Below are 18,001 nucleotides of genomic sequence, written 5' to 3'. Positions count from 1 at the left end.
AACAATCCTTAAGAATAAGAGACGTAGACATAACAGCTTTGGCACAACACCTAATTGCCAGGTTAGTCTTTTCTTTTATAAGTCTTCACCTTCCTTACACACAGGTGGACACACATTGCAAAACAAGGTAGAAATGCCAATATTAAAACAACAATAGGCCTTTTTTTAAAGCAGACATTTTGACTTATCAGAGTAGAAAAAGGTGATGCTAATAACATTGACAACAGCGTTAAACTATTCAAGTGTCCTCGTAAGCCTTGAAAGTGTGATAGTGAGCCAGCATGGACAACACCCAGACCCTGAAACTGAAGCAGCTAAATTGAATTCAACCATTATTATTCATTTATTATTTACAACTGTGCTTTTTCTACAGTGACATGTCAAAATATCTGCGCTGGTAAAAAAAGTATATGAAAGTACATGAAACTCTGCAATATGCAAACATTACCCTTTATTTTCTTCCACAGGGAAAACTTTTTCACAGATTTATCAACAGCAACATAACGCATTATTATTAGGTCCACCTATACTACTATAACTGATAAATAAAAAAATAAGACAGTAAAAAAGAGGCACACAAGGTAACATGATTGTGTTCTATTTTTCTATATACAGCTAGACACAGTCTTTACTTCTTCTGATTTTGCAAACTCAGGTCCATGTCTTTTTTTACTTCAAGTCTGCCTTTCCAGGGGTCCAATGGTGCACATCGCAATAAATAAACACATAAATAGATCACTGTGAGAGAGAACAGTATTTTTTGTTCAATTTGCTCTCATTCTCAAAAAACCTACCATCAAAAGCTGGTTTGTTTAGGAGACTTGATTGTAAATCACATATTGGAAATGTTTAAATTGTACTGGTTCAAACAAAAAAGTTAATGTCCAGTCATCTGCTGTCTCAAACACTTAGACACCAACACACACAGACACACTGATAAAGATTTTTGTTAAAGCTCAGGACATCTCAATTTCAACTGAACACATCAATTGCTAGCTGCCAGGCATAAAGATTCTGCTTTTGTTAATTATAACTCATGTAAGCAAAGTACTATCTTGTTTCAACTGTTGATTAAGTCCATTAGTAATTCAAGTTAACAAATGCAAATATAAAAACAAGACATATTTGCCTCCAAAAGTACATGATATAGAGGACAAAACTGGGATCTTAAATTTAAGCAGCTCAAGTTCATTAACATAGTGACACAATCAGGGCAACAGTATTCAAAAAATGTAATCAAAAGTAAATGTTGCTCATTTACATTATTTTACAACCAATGAGTTTGCATCATACAGCGAGGTAAAAAGGAGCACTTTAATCCCCCTCTACCAAACTGCAAAAAGTAAACTTGTCTCCATCTTGAGTGCATCCCCACACAAATGAGCATTTTTGGGAAGGGTTTGTAGCTACAGATAGCCACATCTAATGCAGCACTATATTGTATCATTAAGAACCTAGAGCAGTTTACTTAAGGGCTTTACATGTGACTATTTTGAAATAAATCATAATCCATCCGAGATTGCTTTCAAAAATGTCCTAAATTTTTGTTACATGTGAAAGGTCATTTTAAAGAACATTCACATTTCTCACAATGCAAGAATGTGCAATTTTGTTGGACATTTTTGTTAGAACTCCTGCTATCTCCAACCAGTTTGTAGTCAATAGCAATTTAATTTCCTTATATCATATCATAATTGCATCGCATGTCAAAATAACCTGTGCTGATTTTGTTTTTGAGAAACCGAATAACCAACTGGCAGCAGATTTAGTCACCGGTTAAAAAATCCCTCAGTAACAATTACCAAGCATTCAGTTCAATGCTTAATTTTGTAATTGTTGTTGTTGTACAAAACAACACAGAGAGAGTGGACATAAACAACAGGTACACTTTACAGGTGTGCTCCATATGATATACTGCTCTGCAACCAACTTTACTGTGGCTGTGTCAGGGAGGTGTTTGATTCAACTTTACAGTAAATTTGTTGGCTGTAAATTTGTTGTTATACTAGATTGCATTATATTGTAAGATGTTCCGTTTTTTTCATCCTCCTTCTATATGTCCAAATAGGGCAGGCAGGAATCATGAAAAAAGTATTTGTTCATGGGCATACACAGTTAATTTGACTTGATGTTTTTGACCACTTCACTTTGGTTAATTGTTGGGAATTAAAGCAGTTGCAGCCTCTGACTCCACATGTTCAGTTTATGGCTGGTTTACAATTGACTGACAAAGTGAGAACCATCATCTACAACCCAGTGCCCTTGAGCGTCATCTGCAGCTCTATGAAGAGCCCTTCTTTGGATGACCTGAAAGTTAGCAAAATAAAAAAGAAACAATACTTTTAGGACCATGATGAAGATGTGATAATATATTTAAGACATACATTTAATTTGGTAGTATGTAAATTTATCTGCAGCTTATTCTCATTCTCACAATCAAGACTGACATTTTGATGTTTAGTTTTATATACACACTCTTTTGTAGCATCCTGAGTTTGTCTTATATTCTGCTGTGACAACTGACTGTTCTACATGACCTATACTACTACAATATCTTGAAATAAAGAAAATGAGGTTGACTTTTTTTTTTTTTTCTATTACTGTCTTGAGCTGAGAAGAGATGTAGAGTTGCTGTTTCAATGTTACTTTTGCGTCAAATGTGTCCCTGTGTTTTAGTGACTTATGGCATGACTATATATTCAAAAACACACCCATTAATCAGGTTAATTAAGAAAGCCAAAATAGCATGAAAGTAGCATGTTTCTGGTAAAACAGGCTAATTTCCAAAATGGTACTTAATCTTAAATTAAGTTCTTTTCAAGCAGCTTTGGCTTGTAACAAGCTGTGATTTCCAAATATTATTACATTTATTAAAAAAAGTCAGGTATATTGTGAAAATGTAATGAAAAAAATCGATCACATATTGCAGTTAGTGTTAAATAAATGTGATTTCCTGCCTTTAACTACTAATTAAGTCAATTATTTAACACTTGTTGCAGTTACTTTGGCTGACAAACTGTTGGTAATGTTGACTGACTGACTGACATTGTTAGATATCTAACAATCTAAAAATATTTATTAATAAGTAAATATTGTTTTGTCTGCTTACCTGTTCATGGTACTTCTGATTTTGGTGCAGGGTCACGTCCCGAGCGGACATGTTTTTAACTCTGACCGCTCCCTGTCTGTCGAGAGAGCGGGCCCTGGGGGATTTGAGCTGACTGCGCCAGTGCCATGACTTGAGCTGTTCATTCACCACTTGTTGTGGGAGGCCACTAGAGCGGTAGTGTGGATGGTCCCATTGAGCCGGGGAGGGGGAGAGTCTAATATCAGGAGGTAAAGGCCTCTGTGCTCTCTGGTGGGGAACAGCGGCATCTTTATAGTAGTACTCATATCTGTTAGAAGGACTTGGAGCCTGCTGGGTGTAATAACTCCGTGCCAAGTCCATTTCAGGTTGGTAGACCATTCCTTCATTGTAATAGGCTTGGTGAAAACTATGGTTGGACTGGTGCCTGGGATTATGGTAAAAGCCAGTGCGTGGGAAGACTTGAGGTCCATAGCTGCCTACTGGGCCAGAGTGCGAAAGTGCAGACTGATATTGTTTTGGCAAATCACAGGGCAATTCCTGACACTGTGAGCTGTTGTAAGATGTAAACGAGTGTTCGGAGTTGCTATCCTCAGAGTTAACATGGTTCCCATAGTGCACCGTGGGGGGAGGAGTCTCTGGTAAAGTAATTGCATATTCTGTCAGTCGCCTCCTTGGACCTCTGGTGCGACCACGATCCTTTTCAAATGAAGATTCCGGATTGGATATCCTGTGCAAATAACAAGTGAATTAGTATAGCTACTCAGCAAACTCAACTTTTATTACATGTACTGTACATCTAACATTCACTGATTAAAAAAAGATAAATGATATTACTGCAACATTCAGTTAATTACAGGTTCAATATAGGTATGCTGCGGACATACAGTACTGTAGATGTATTTGAGGTGCGGCTACCTGAGGGAGAGTTGTCTGTGCACCCGCATCTCTGGTGTGGAAGGCGTGCTGTTCGACTGTGTGCGGCTCAGCCTCAGATGGGAAGCAAAGCAAGCCTCCAACGGTGGCAACAACTCTGTTTTGGCTGGACTGCTGAACACAAAAATGGCAGCAGAAGAAATACATTATATATTTTTATTTTTCAAATGCGGGTGTCATAAGGATTTATAGTTCTGTGTTCTTCCAATTGATTGTTCTAGCACCAGAGCAAAAGCAGGTGGCAGTGTTCAAGTGTACAAGGCAAGAACAAGAGGGGCTGCACTAGAAATTACTTTGCTAGATGGGCCTTTGTCTTCATCCTGCTGCATGTAGTCGACACTCTCAACAAATACGACCAAGAAAGAAATACATTCAGCCCAAGTAGACCAATCAGTACCGGTGCCAACATAGCATTGACGTATAATATGAGTATTGCAAGGGTGCACAATGTTTTGTTAAAGGGAGAAGTGGAGCATTAATTATTTACTTCAATAAACTAGTTTTTTTTCCAAAGAATCACACCAGGACCACTTCACTCAAGCTTGTTAATGCTACTAGTAACCACAAAATCTGCATTCACACAGTTTACCACAATCCAAGTAACACAAATCACATCTTGGTTTTACCAATACTAAAAAGTTGATGAACAGGAAAGGAGTTATGATAGATGGTCTTTGTTACCTCGTCTTGCTGGAGGAGCGTGACTTCTTGCTCTTCTGGTAAGGTTTGTCAAGACTAGACTCTGACCACGGGGAATGCTGGATGGGAGGAAGCTCACATACGGGGCTTGAGTTTAAACTCAGCATAGAGTCAAGGCTTGGATGGGGAGACGGGCTTGGGGTCAGCGGCAGGGTCTTTGGAGCCACAGATGGAGACATGTAGGAGGCGTCTATGAAGGACTGTGAGGATCCAGGGGCAGGCTGGGGAGAATCAATCTCTCCTGGACAAGGGAGTCCTGACGAAAAATGTGATGACTGACTTGTCACTTCTAGGGAAAGAAATAGAAATTTTGTATGATGCATGTGATGATCTATTAAGTGTTGATCCTTGAACACTTATCTCCTCCAAAGATTCTTTATGAAAGCTCATTTATCAAGAGGAACCGTGAGCACCACAAAGTTCAAAATAAATGTTTAATGGACTCTGCTCACATATGTGGCAAACGTTTCAAGCTTTCAAACTACGTACAGTTTTGCCCCGACTCTCATCAACACTAGATTTTAAGGTAAGTCTCACCTTCATCTTGCACTACAGAATCAGACAGAGAGCTGTCATCAGATGTACCCAGATCTGAAAAACAGAAAACGGCAAAACACTTTGATTCACATGTTAAGTATTAAACAATACATTTCTAAAAAAAAATCTATGAAAAGCCAACTATTCAATTAAGAATTATTAAGTTATGAAGTGACATTCAATTAACTCCTTGCACAGGTGATAATGAAAGGGATCTGACAGAAAACAGGTCTTCTAGTCTGGCCAGGTGCCTCTCACCATGTTGTGCAATATTAAAAGCAGGGAGTGGTGATGATCGACCGTGCTCCAGTCGTAGCTGAAAGGCTGTCTCTTGTAGCCGTTTCAGTTTTTTCTCCTCTCTCTTGCACTGCTGTAACCGGCTCCTTCTAACAGCCTTACTCGTATGATTCTCCTCGCAGAGCTTGCGCGCTGCCTCATATATCTTCATCTGAAGGGCCAACTCAGCATCCACTAAACTCAATTCTGACTCCTGTAACATTTTGGGGGAACAAGAGAGAGACAACAGTGTGACTATTAAGACAATGTACGTCCTTGAGGTTTACGCATCGTTTGGAAATTACTTGATTCATTCTTGCGGCCTCCAAATGCTGTTTATACCTCTGCTCCTTGAGGCATGCTTTGTTCGTCCAGTTTAAACGCAGCTCCAATTCGTCTGCGAATCTGCGGAGGCTTCTCTCTTGGCAGCAGAGGGTAATCATCTGACATCCGGCCTGTCAACTCCTAAACCACACACAAAATATCACAAATCCAAATGTCCACAAAGCAATGTTTGAACGTGACAGAGTTTATTTCACTAAGGGCAGATCCTGGCTTTGTGAAATAGTTAATCAAAATAAAGACATCTTTTCAAACGCTAATAAATCCTTTCAGTTTAGTTCCTCAAACTAGGACACACACATCTCTTCAGAGTTTATTCAACCATGTCTGTGCAGTTATAATGATACCCAAGTATCTCATTCTTCTTTCTTTACATGTTCAGGCATACAGGTTCAAGGAATCTGTTGCACAATTCTGCATTTCCAGAGATTTCCTTTCACAACACATTCTTTGGGTCTCACTTTCTCACTGTATGGAGTATCCGTGTCCTAACCGAACCCAGAGCACTGTTACTGATTTCGTTAAAGAACAGTCATAAAAACACTGTTACTTTGAGTCACTCCTAACCAGCCACCTTTGCAGACAGTCAAACACGTAAGCATGGCCAATGAGCTTACTTATTCTTTTGTCACTAAGAGAAGGGAGAGGCATCATGTTAAGTCAGTTACCTGAGCATGTCCCAACAGGAGTGCCCGGCCTAAGTGTCAACAGGAAGGAATGATCAGTCCTGGGATTTTACCCCCGAGCACAGACACATGTCAGAGATACTCCCAAAGCAATATATGTAAAGTTTCAAAATTAGTCAATGTGGCAATATTTAGTTTATGACCACTGACAGTGCAGTGGGAGAAAGAGAAGCAGGAAATATTGAAAATGAAGGGGGTGACGTCACAAAAGTCTTATGCTGGATTCAAATCTAGGCTGTCATGGAAACATTAAAATTGTTTTGGCCAAATAAACCACCAGGATACATCTTCAAAGGCTATAATACATAAAAGAAATTTTCATTGCAGCCATATTGCATGGCCAATTTTTACAAGACAATGTGCCTGAAAGTAAAGGGATGATGTTCCTCGGTGGAAGGAGCCAAAATAATAACGGGAGGAACAATTAAAATGCCTTTTATTTCCTGTTAGTAAACTGTGACTGAAGATAACCATTGTGACATTAAGGCATTTTTTAAAATAATCCAGACACATAAAAAACAAACAAACATCAATTTCATGGACATCCTGTGTATTTTAACTACTAAAATTCAAAATGTCCTCTCTTGCAGGTTGCTTTATTAACCTGCAGTAAAATTAGTCATCAAACACATTGCACTAAACTACTCCACCTTTTATTAAAAGGCGCTGAATCACATGCAATAAGCAAGCTGTCCTCATCACGTAACAATTGTCTTGAGTTTCACTTAGTCTAGGTCTGCTGAAACCTTTAGAGTTTTAATCATCTTACATAATCATGTCACTCATTTGTTCTGTGACATGTTTTAATATAATTCTTTTATGCAGCCTCATTTGTTTTAAAACTGTTGGCCAGTAGATTTGTAGATTAGTTTTACTTACTGCTTCTCGGATGCAGAGTTTCTTCAGCTCCAGTAAGCAGATCTCCAGTCGCTCTTGGAGAGCCTGATGTTTGAGCTTCATGGCCCGTGTGTGCGTGGTCACATCCTTCATATGTGTCATTGGGCTGTCAGAGCCTGCGTAATGGAACAGCAAAGATGCATAAGGATTTATCTGGCATTATGTGACTGTAACACATTTCTATACTCAGTACTCAACACATGAGACAATAGGTAAGTGGAAATCAAAGTTAGAAATGAGTAAGAACAAACCTAAAGCAGTGGCACATTTCGTTCCAAAGGAAAATACATAAAATCAGTAAAAGCAAATTGAACTTTGCTTTTTTTTTTTTTTTTTTTTTTTACTCGTTTACAATATCATTTAGTCTATAAATATAAAGAGCAAAAGCATGTATTACATACACAGCACAAATACACAGTTTAATGGGTACATCTGTTTCAATCTTATGCAATCCAATTGAGAAGCCTTGCAGTAAATGGTCCCTTTTATGAAGCGTATCATGTTCACTTTTTGTTGACATTTGTCACAGAGAACTTGACTCAACTTCGTGGTCATTTTGGTGCTTTTGAATTGCATTGTATTATGAAAGAGGCTTTAATATTATTTGGAAACTCAGCCAACATATGTGCACCTGTGTTAACAAGAAATACGTATTTTTAAGCACAATAACACAAAGCAACCAAATGTGCAGGAGAAAGGAACATTATACATTCATTTAAAAATTCCTGCAAGTGATATCTAAGCTAAAGTTGCTGAAACTGCATAAAGTCATTCATTAGTCATGTCTGAAGTCATGTTTGAGCAATAAAATAACTTGTAAAAGTTAAAAACGTCAGTCGTGAATGTTTTAAATCCTTAATATTCCATGTCCTTCAAGTTGATGCTTTGTCATTTTCTAACTTTATTTTATTTTAAATCATGTTTTTTCCTTTTTTTCCTGTTTCCTTATAAGTTTTCTGGTATGCTCATATTATGGTGCCCTTACCATTATTATAATGCTTCAGATTAACTCTCAAGCTCACTACAGACAACCACACAATGGTTACATTCATCAGATTGACCGTTTTTATTGTTGTTTTCTTTAGTGGCATGTAGAATGACAAGCAGGATATTCGCAACTATAAACAATTTGCAAATGTTTGACTGGTGCTGTCTGTAACCTTGGTGACTAATGACATTAAGATTAGTCCCAGGGCTGTGGGAGTGGCTTCAGGCAAAATGCATTGAGCGCCACATACCTTCAGAGATTATTAACAGAATCCCTGCAGGTACTGACAAACATCTAAGTTGCGACAGGAAAGAAGTGTGACAGCACTACAATAGGGCAAAGAATTCCTCTTCGTAGAGAGACATTCCCCCTATTCTTTGTAGATCGCCACTTTTTCATTGTATAGGATAGACATCACATAGCTCAAATAAGGTTCAAGGAATGCCAGAAAGGCTAGAACTAATCAGTGGACACTGCTGGGCGTCGCAAAAACAAGACTGCCAAAGTTTGCTGTTAATTATATGGTATACCATATGGGACTGAGGGAATAATTCAGGTGACCAAACTGTGTGACTCCCTTTATTGAAGTTGACAGTGGCAATCCCATAATAGGAATTGACTAACAAAATACAAAGATCAACATATTTACTTGAGTTGCACATTTATTCAATAAAAAGTCAGAAAAGAGAAAAAAAAATGCCCATCACAATTGCTTCTGTCTCCTTTTCAAAACCCAAGATGAAGTCTTCAGGCTGCTTGTTTTGTCTTATTGACAGTCCAAAAAGAAGAGATATACAGTTTCCAGCAAATATACACTACTGAGAAGCTGGAGGCAGAGAAGTTTTGTCATTTTTGCTAAAAAAAAAGAAGCACAAATGGTAAATCGAATACCACATATATTCCCAGTTTGCCATTTCTGTAACTCAACTTATTGATAGAAAAAACGTGTAACCGGCAAAAGGGCTGAATTTCCTCCTGAATAAAATCTAGACTTGAAAAAGTGAAACGCCACTAAATTTACATATCAAAGTCTGTTTACAGATCTCAGGAAATACACCTGTGTATGTGGGGGGAAAAAAAATTGTATAAAGCTTTTTGTGGCTCCAGAGTAACTTAAGGCAGCTTCAGTTGGGTCTGAAGACAAGTTGATGAGAACAATTAGAAGTTAGAAATAAGTGAGTTTACCAGGCCTCTCTAAGCTGCTCCTCATCTCTGCTTAAGGATAGCGGCTCAAGGCTACATTAGCTGCCAGTAGCATAACAAACCTGAATCTCCGACAGAACTGTGGTTGGTCAAGTTGCATTTTGGGTAATGCAGGCACCAGGTTTTAAAAAGGATCTGATTTGATCCTTTTCTTTTTACTCTCTATTGGGATAGACAATGTTATAGTGCAATGCTAAATCGGTGGAGAGCTCATTTAATCTGAATCATTTGTGATGCATCATCATCATCCATGTTAGGATATAGTTGCCAATCTGACAGCAAGTCACAATGGATAATATTGAAAAGTAAAGCACACAAATCGTTGTAGTGAGGTGCTGATTACTGGATTAACCTTGTAAGGAGGAAACCAGTGGTGCACACACTGCCTCCAAATGCAATTCTCTTTTATTCAGATGACGTTTCTTCTTCAAGAGTTTTCACATGACAACTTGTTTTCTTTCACAAAGCAGAAAACTAAACTGGCTGGAATTACCGCTCAAAACATTTGGTGTGTGCTGACTTAGGGGGTTTAAGATTGTAGATCATTTTATTGAGAACACGATTGAGATCTCTGTTGCCAAGGGAATTAAAGCAGTAGTTGAATCCATGTAATCAGCTATGAATGTGTTGGTCTCTGAAAGGATGTCATTTTGCTAAATATTGAGTGAAACACCAGCATGACAGATTTAATAATGATCTTGTAATAAAAGAGGCAAACTGTGTCAGGAGGAGGGCCAGATTTATGTTACCAACCAGGTCTTAATTTATCATTGGTGAAGTAAATAATGAGAAGGTAGAAGGGAATGGTTGGCAGAAAGAGATCAACATCAAAAGTAAATTGGGATTTTTCATATTTGTATACTGGTCAAGGTCATTTGAAAGCAGCAAGATGACCATGGGCTGGACTAAAGTGTGTACTTTGTTTCAAAATTGATTTGGGCCTCCAGTAGGGGTCTACTGGTTGAGCTTGATTATTTGCATTTTTAAATCAATTTGTAATTTTAATCAAGGGAGTAAGTCTCACACAATGTTGTCATTAGGAATTTCAAGTCTGAATAGTCAAAGAACATTTGGATAAGCAATTGTACAAACTTCTGAAATGAAGCAAATCCACTTTCTGTTTTCACATTTCTTAATGCAAGTCAATAAAGCTTCCCATTGTCCCTCAGACACATTTGGGCAACTAACCAAAGACAATATGCTTTTTTTTTTTTTTACTAATTTCAGGTCTCATGATGTTGAGATTGTTGCTGATTTCTAAGAATCACGATTTATTGCAGCCCAACCCCAAACCTTTCTGCAGTGAACAGTACTGACCATAAATTATCCCATATATGATGTTACAATGACATTAGTGTATACTACATGAAGAAACTTTAATGCCTAAAAAATACTGCATGTGCATTTCTTCATTTAACACAAAAATGTTTGTGACTTAGACAGCTGTGCTATTCATATTTCAAAATTCTGATGATACACAAAATGATTTACCTGAATGAAGGATGATGCCACTGTCAGTGTCACTGATCTCTCCGTTGCCATCCATGTCAGTGAATTGACTTCCTGTTGCTATTCTTCAGTGGATAATGTCGGCACTCACCATTTCCTGTAAAGTATTATTTCAGCTTTAGCATCCATTAGAATTTTCAAGATTGTTTAAGTCTACATCAATCTGAATCTCAAAAGAAGTTAGGGACCATTCGTGGCAAGGTCTTGAAAATGTACACACTCCTGAACAGCTGTTTGGAAAAGTTTTTGGTATAACGCATAACACAAAAAGCAAATTCCATCAAGAAAAACATAAAATTGAATTAGCAAACACTATTTAACAGTCCACACTGTTTTTCTTTCATTGCAATAAGGTATTACTCTTCTGTAAAGCCTCAAGAGACCAAAGCAGAACAGCTTTAAACTGTGACTGCATAGCCCAGTTTAGACCTGCAGCTTCCGGGAGTCCATTTATGGAAAGAAAACACCTGAATAGAAAATAGGATTACAGTCTATTAACTAACCATTGCTAGGCTACAAAGACAAGCCATAAAATATTAGTCAGTATCTAAAGACAAATCGAAATTCAAACAGCATTAACAAAAGCTTTCCAAAGATTGCACAATAGTTAATCTTTGACCTGTTGAATGAGTGATTCAGGTGTGACTTGCCTTCTTGACCCTACAGTCAGATGTAGTCATAGTTGTCTCCCACAGCATGAGTACACATGGATGTTGCCAAGTCTAGGGTGTTTCCTGTGACTGCCTGTTTGTTTGTCTCCAATGTCATATGATCGCATTATCTCATTTGTTTTCAGAGGCGCAAGAAGCATATATTGGGCTGGTGTCTAAAAACTGTGAAACTTGTTGGTTAGATAATTAACCAAGTCAATACAAGAACGTAGCGTCGGTAACATACCAACACACAAACGTGGCTCACTTCCGCTGCTGTCATTTTTTTGAGCAACAACGAAATGAGATGAGAAGTCATGAGCAACATACAAGAGCTGTTTCTATTATATGTTGATCCATCTTCATGATTACATTTAGAGAACCATAAAATGTATCCCATTATCATCCTGAACATGGCACATCTTCCAAACAGCTCACATGACTATGACTGGAGTCTTGACTCCTCCAAATCACAGACAATTGGTTGCTGTGTTTGCTAAATTAAGGCAGAACAGCTTATGTACACTTTAATAATTCAATAATTCTGTGCTGTTTTCAGTTAGAAAAATAAATGTAAACATATTTTGCAGAAATGTTAGGACTATCTACAATATTTGGTATCCAATGGTACTTCTGGCAAACAAATATCTTGTGTGTTACTACAAAATACTTGGTTGGCTGGTTAATCCTACTTGAGCACAGGATTTCTCTATTGTATATCTACACTATAAAACTAGCAGCAGCAGTTAGTGTCAATTTGATAACAGCAAAATTCAAAAAAGGTACTGAAATAAACCCACTAGGATTGCCAGTACGGATAATTTCCATTACTAATCAATAAATATTTTTCTATAAAAGACTATAAGAGTCTGAAATACTAAAAAGTACCAAGAGCTTCCAGAGCCCAAAGTGATGACTTTGTATGACAAACAGTAGCTGAATGTAGATGTGCAGTATCTTGCTGTCAAAATATACACTATGAATGAACTATTGATATTTTTAGCAATTTTTTTTAATCAAATGTTTTGTTGAACATATTTTATTTGAGTCAAAAGTTTCTGTTGTGTGTTAAATATCCCGTTTTTTTTTTAAATAGACTATTATATACACAAGTATAAAGTGGGCATTTCTTTGGGAATGGGTTTAGCGAAATCAAACACACGTATACAAAAAAACATGTAAGGAGAATTCCCATGAAAGTGCTAACACACTGTACTGAACTAAAAACCCTAGCCGAAAGAATTTTCCCTATTCAAGTCAAGTGTCAGTGTAAGTACCACAAAAAACAACCCCATCACACTGACATAGTTTGTGTAAAAGCATGAATGTTTCGATATGACATGTAAACTTAACATTACTATTAACACAATGACAGTTATTCCACATTAATCCAAATTAATACTTGACAAGATGAATTAAGTACACAAAACACTGCCAACTAGACAACATCAATCAATCAACTTACTTTATGAGAAACTGTCAAAATCCAAAGAGTGAAAACTTTCCCTCAGAATTCACGACTTGAATGGAAATGCACAAAACCTGAGCTGTGTAGAGTCTGGACAGGAATGAGAGACTCGCCCACTAAGAAAGCGCTGCCTGTCATAGAGGAGTGGCCAAATACAAAGGGCCAAACACTTGAGTCCGTATCATATAACTCAGTGTTCCCGTTTGAAACTGTGTCAACAACAACGACAAAAGATACAGAAAAAAAATTACACTTCACTTTACCCTCTTATCAGCGTCCTAATAGATGGGCGGTGACCACCTGAGTGAAACGTGTGTCCCATTACAAAAACACTACTACTATAAAAAGTAGACACAGTATGACAAAGAGTGAGGGCCCAGGAGAAACATGAGCAACAGCACTTGTATATAATGTCCATTTTAGAGCTGAAATGATTTGTCAACAATTCAGTTAGTTGATTGTCAGAAAAATAATTGCCAACATCCCCTTCCAATCTGCTTATCTGTGATTTTCTTTTCTTTTTTACCATGTTCTGACATTTTATGGAAACTTAAATAAATTGAAAGATAAAGTATTCAACAGATAAACTAAAAATGAAAATATTCATTAGTTATAGCCATAGTCAGCTTATCCACCAAAGTTCATGCTTTCATCACTGGTAATAGATGACTCAACGAGTTGATAACTGACTGTTGATGACTATTGCTCAGACTCTTTGCCTTGTCAACAATAAAGAACAATTGTGTCAGAGTTGGAGCTAATATCTGGTCAATGCATTTCTACTGCCATCTCCTGGATGTTCAAAAGGGACAGTAAAGATGGTTTCCCAATTATTAACTTAAAAGTGTAAAAGCTTAGATTTGCAAATAGCCTTCTAAAAATCACCACTTCTCTTCTTAGTTCCATGGTACTAATGCAGAGGCCCTTTTTTGGCCTGCCATTTTTGCCTTCACTCAAAAAGAGGGAAAGATGGTGGTGGATAGTCTGAATGATTTACAGAACCCCAGTGGCAGCACCTGCTCTCTTAACTGCATGGTTCACATTCATTCTGAATCTCAAAATTCATTTTGGCTTTCCAGGAATGCTGGTGCTCAGACCGAGGCTGAGAAAAGATCCAGCAATTCCCAGACACTCAAGTTCAGATCTCAAATGACATGGCACCAAAAAGGCAGCAGCTACGGTGACAAAGCAGCAGATATTTGGTTCAATAACTTCTACATTTAACCTAAGTTTCACAGTGTGAACACAACCAGGTACATTTCCCAGATACATTCACATTTGGCAATGACTATGTAGTGACTTATTATATCTGATTTCTTGCATTGTGCTGCAATTGGCTATTTTAGCTGGCCAATACTATGATCTGATATTGGCTTTTCACAGATCAATGACAAGTTGACATCACGTAGGCACCAGTAGCCTATAACAAAATACCAGCCATGGTACACCACCTCCATTATAGCTTGCTGGAAATTAGCAGCTTCAAGGCACTTCTGCATTGGCTTCACTTTTCAGGCACTGAAGTTTCCGCTTGATTAAACTGCATTATTTTTTGATTGATGTACGAAACTTATACATCTAGCAAACTGCAGTCAACTGAGTATAGGTGTGAGAAAAGGCTAAAGGGAGAGATAGCCCTTACAAGCTTCCAGCGCCTGTATGATTATTAGAATAAAAGAGCAGCAGCAACATCTTGTAAACACAGGCAGCATACCATGCACTTTGATAACTTAAAATCAGATAAGGGAAGTGAAGTCATGCAAATGATCAACAATCTCTCCTGTTTATGAGGAAACTACAGTGTTATCCCAACACTAATGCCACACAGTATTATATTGTGACACAAATTGGAAGGAAATCAGTTTTATCAAAAACATATTTTGCTAACGTTATTACAACACTGTGCAGTTCAATCGACCATGCTTCATGTAAAGACTAGTTAAACAACTTATCACTACACTATGGTACAACACAGACACTCGTCCTGTGTTAAAGTAGCCAGTTGGTGGAGTTCATGGGTAGTTTATATAAACCAGAGGTCCCCAAGAGACAGAGAAAGAGCTTTGTGTAGGCAACACAGCAGCTGGCAAAACAAATTCTTAAAATATTCTTGAGTCCTTTTATAAGTGTACGCTAGAATACCGCTGCCAGTGTGTAGAGCCATCAGCTGCCAGGGGATCACACATTTACCCTCAATATTTTGCAGCTTGGCACTTCCACCAGGTGCTAATAGATCATTTTGCTGTAATGATGCTTAAATCAAGGTGGTGTCATAAAAAGTGCTATAAAGTTACATTATTGCACCACAAATCCAAAAGCTTTAAAATGCAAACAAAGCAACTCTTGGAGCTGCCGGGTCTTTCCAGCCCACACCTCTATCTGCCTGCAGCCAGCTTTAGGTTTTATGTTGCCTAAAGGCTCTAATTGACTATAATAAAGACATGGAAAAAAACACATGTATCTCAAATGAGTGAGCATGCAGAAGTGGTGTGTCTGATGTGGATTACTGAATTGGAAGTTTGTGAACCACCATGCAAATCAAGGTCTATTCTAAACTGTGGCCAAGCCCTAAACTGTGGCTGAGAGTAAAAAGCTTAAACATATCAACACCATTACACAGAGACAGACATTTATACCTAAAGCTCCTCTTGTTCAAACTCTTCAATGAGGTTATATGATGTTGAAACGGAGGGAAAAATTAAAACCCATGACCAGATATGTTTTTTTTATACAGTACTTGTTACATTACATCACATTAATATTTTCTATATGTTCTTTGCTTCTAATTTATCCCAAGTTTAAACTAGCATATTTGGTATCTCTGAAACTTTAAGCTCTCCACTTGAATTTAAAATAAAGTTATATGGGGGTGTTATCAAAGTATGATTGCACAGCTTGTGTTTGCAATGAATGCCCCACCGGCAGGTCCCTTCAGGGGTTAAGCCCCTTCTGTCCTCTTGCCCCCTGGTCCATGCCCAGAAATGTGTAGACAGCAGAAATGTATCAGTGCACAGAAATCACAAACAAACTAATCGGACTTCTGCTCTGAAGGAAACATTTATAGAGGTTAAAGTTTTTGTTGAAATATGCCATTGATCATTAAAATGTATCTGCTGCAGTCAGATATTTTTAAATCGTTGTACATCTTTAAACTTTGTTTCACTTTTACACATACTTGACACATTCGTAAAAAAAAGAGCAGGGGCAATCCATGAAACCGACGCTTAATATAGGAAGTAAGAATTAAAGATGGGAATAAACTCAGTGTCCAATAATATGATAACTAGAAACTCTTCTGTTTCCGCAGTTTACCTCTAGCTATGTTTAAGTTAAATCTAGAGGGGAATGTGATGTACATGTAATGGATGTTACCTAACAATAAACCCATAATAAATATACACATGTAATGTACATTTGAATAGTGTTACGTTAGCTGTGTACGTTACATGCAAGTCGATTTACACAAGACATTTAAATGTTTGACAAAAGTCTGGACCAACTTGAGAGTTGAACTAAGGGCGAGTTATAGAACGTTATAGTAAACTCTCGGGTGTAAAGAAATAGACATCTTGTGGTATTTATGGATCCATTTCATCCACACGATAACTCAGATTCATAAAGCTGCTGGGCCTCGGCTTTGAAGAGTTTCTCAAAGTTTAGTAAACTCACTTTAGCTTTTCCCAAACTAGCTAACTATCCGCTCCCACTGCTTATTGCTTATTTTTTTAAGGATCAATGAGCTTTGTATCATTAATACATAACATATTGGGTATTTGCATAAAGAGTTTGCAAAACAAAAGTTCTAACTTCATCGTTCTTTGCTCTTACCTTCGTAGCTAGTTAGTTAGTTAGCTAGCTAGCATCGTGCCTCATCTTTATCCATACAAACTGCGCTCCACCGGTTCAGTCTCCCAGATTTGAGCTGGAAGTTTATTTATATGTACACTGACAAACAAGCAGAAGAAACCAACACTCACTCCTGACGTTACGAAAACTCTGTGGTCTAACCGAGTGGATACATTACAGCACAATCACTAAAATAACGCTTTGTACAAAACGTAACTTTTGTTCAAGAGGCTAGCTAGCTACTACTCGGCCAAAGTAAAGCAATGCTGTGCTGCCTTCACGTGCTGTCGAAAACACGACCGAGCTAACAACATCTACTATTTACCATGGTAACCGCGTTTTCCCTATGCAACTTAGAAATGGGCGTGCGAATCAAATTAAGTTATCAAAATCAATAACGCCATGGCGAAAGTGGTCAATAATCAATAGCCAATATGTAATCAATCCCTCGATCGGTCATGTTTTTATCATTGCCATTTAGTGAACCTTGATAGGGCTTTAATTATATTTACCATCATTGTCTTAGAAATCACGAGCTAAAAATGGTAAATGAACGCCGCATAGGTCACTTGTCCGCAGCCGTGTGGGCTCTTGACAGGTTATTTAGAGGATTTTGACGTCAAAAACCACTTAAATATTTCGCCGACATGGCAAAAGTTATAATTTTTTATAACCGAAGAGGACACCGTGTGTTGAAATGGCCCACAATTATAATCCTATTATTTTTTAATTAAGCCACTAGAGGGAAGCAATGCGCTAAGTGGGCTACACCTTTGATCCTGTTAACCACGTTGCACGTAGAGGAATCAATAGGGTTAAAAGAATGAAAAATGATAATGAAATCCACTGCAAATTAAAAACAAACATTTGGAAATCAAC

General features: G+C 37.7%; 1 protein-coding gene across 4 annotated transcripts; it reads right to left on the bottom strand.

The window, feature by feature from the left end:
- Positions 1-436: 436 nt before the first annotated feature.
- LOC116687222 (innate immunity activator protein) lies at positions 437-17,415 on the bottom strand. 4 transcript variants are annotated; one of them, XM_032512406.1, is made up of 11 exons: positions 17,105-17,415; positions 11,141-11,255; positions 7,441-7,574; positions 5,876-5,998; positions 5,516-5,747; positions 5,258-5,311; positions 4,703-5,009; positions 4,004-4,135; positions 3,110-3,815; positions 2,230-2,307; positions 437-2,081 (listed from the first exon to the last, which is right to left on the bottom strand). In XM_032512406.1, exons 2-11 carry the CDS (start codon positions 11,193-11,195, stop codon positions 2,016-2,018), a joined length of 1,887 nt encoding a protein of 628 aa, XP_032368297.1. In that variant the 5' UTR covers positions 11,196-11,255; positions 17,105-17,415; the 3' UTR covers positions 437-2,015. The 4 variants fall into 4 exon arrangements, with proteins under 4 accessions (XP_032368297.1, XP_032368298.1, XP_032368296.1 ...); XM_032512407.1 differs by lacking the exon at positions 17,105-17,415 and adding an exon at positions 13,274-13,452 and having other exon boundaries at positions 4,004-4,132; XM_032512405.1 differs by lacking the exon at positions 17,105-17,415 and adding an exon at positions 13,274-13,444.
- Between the last annotated feature and the right edge of the window lie 586 nt (positions 17,416-18,001).

This window comes from Etheostoma spectabile, chromosome 4, assembly GCF_008692095.1.
Source record: "Etheostoma spectabile isolate EspeVRDwgs_2016 chromosome 4, UIUC_Espe_1.0, whole genome shotgun sequence".
NCBI lineage: Eukaryota > Metazoa > Chordata > Actinopteri > Perciformes > Percidae > Etheostoma > Etheostoma spectabile.
The sequence above is the reverse complement of the archived record's forward strand: the minus strand, read 5'-3'. Positions and strand labels throughout refer to the sequence as shown.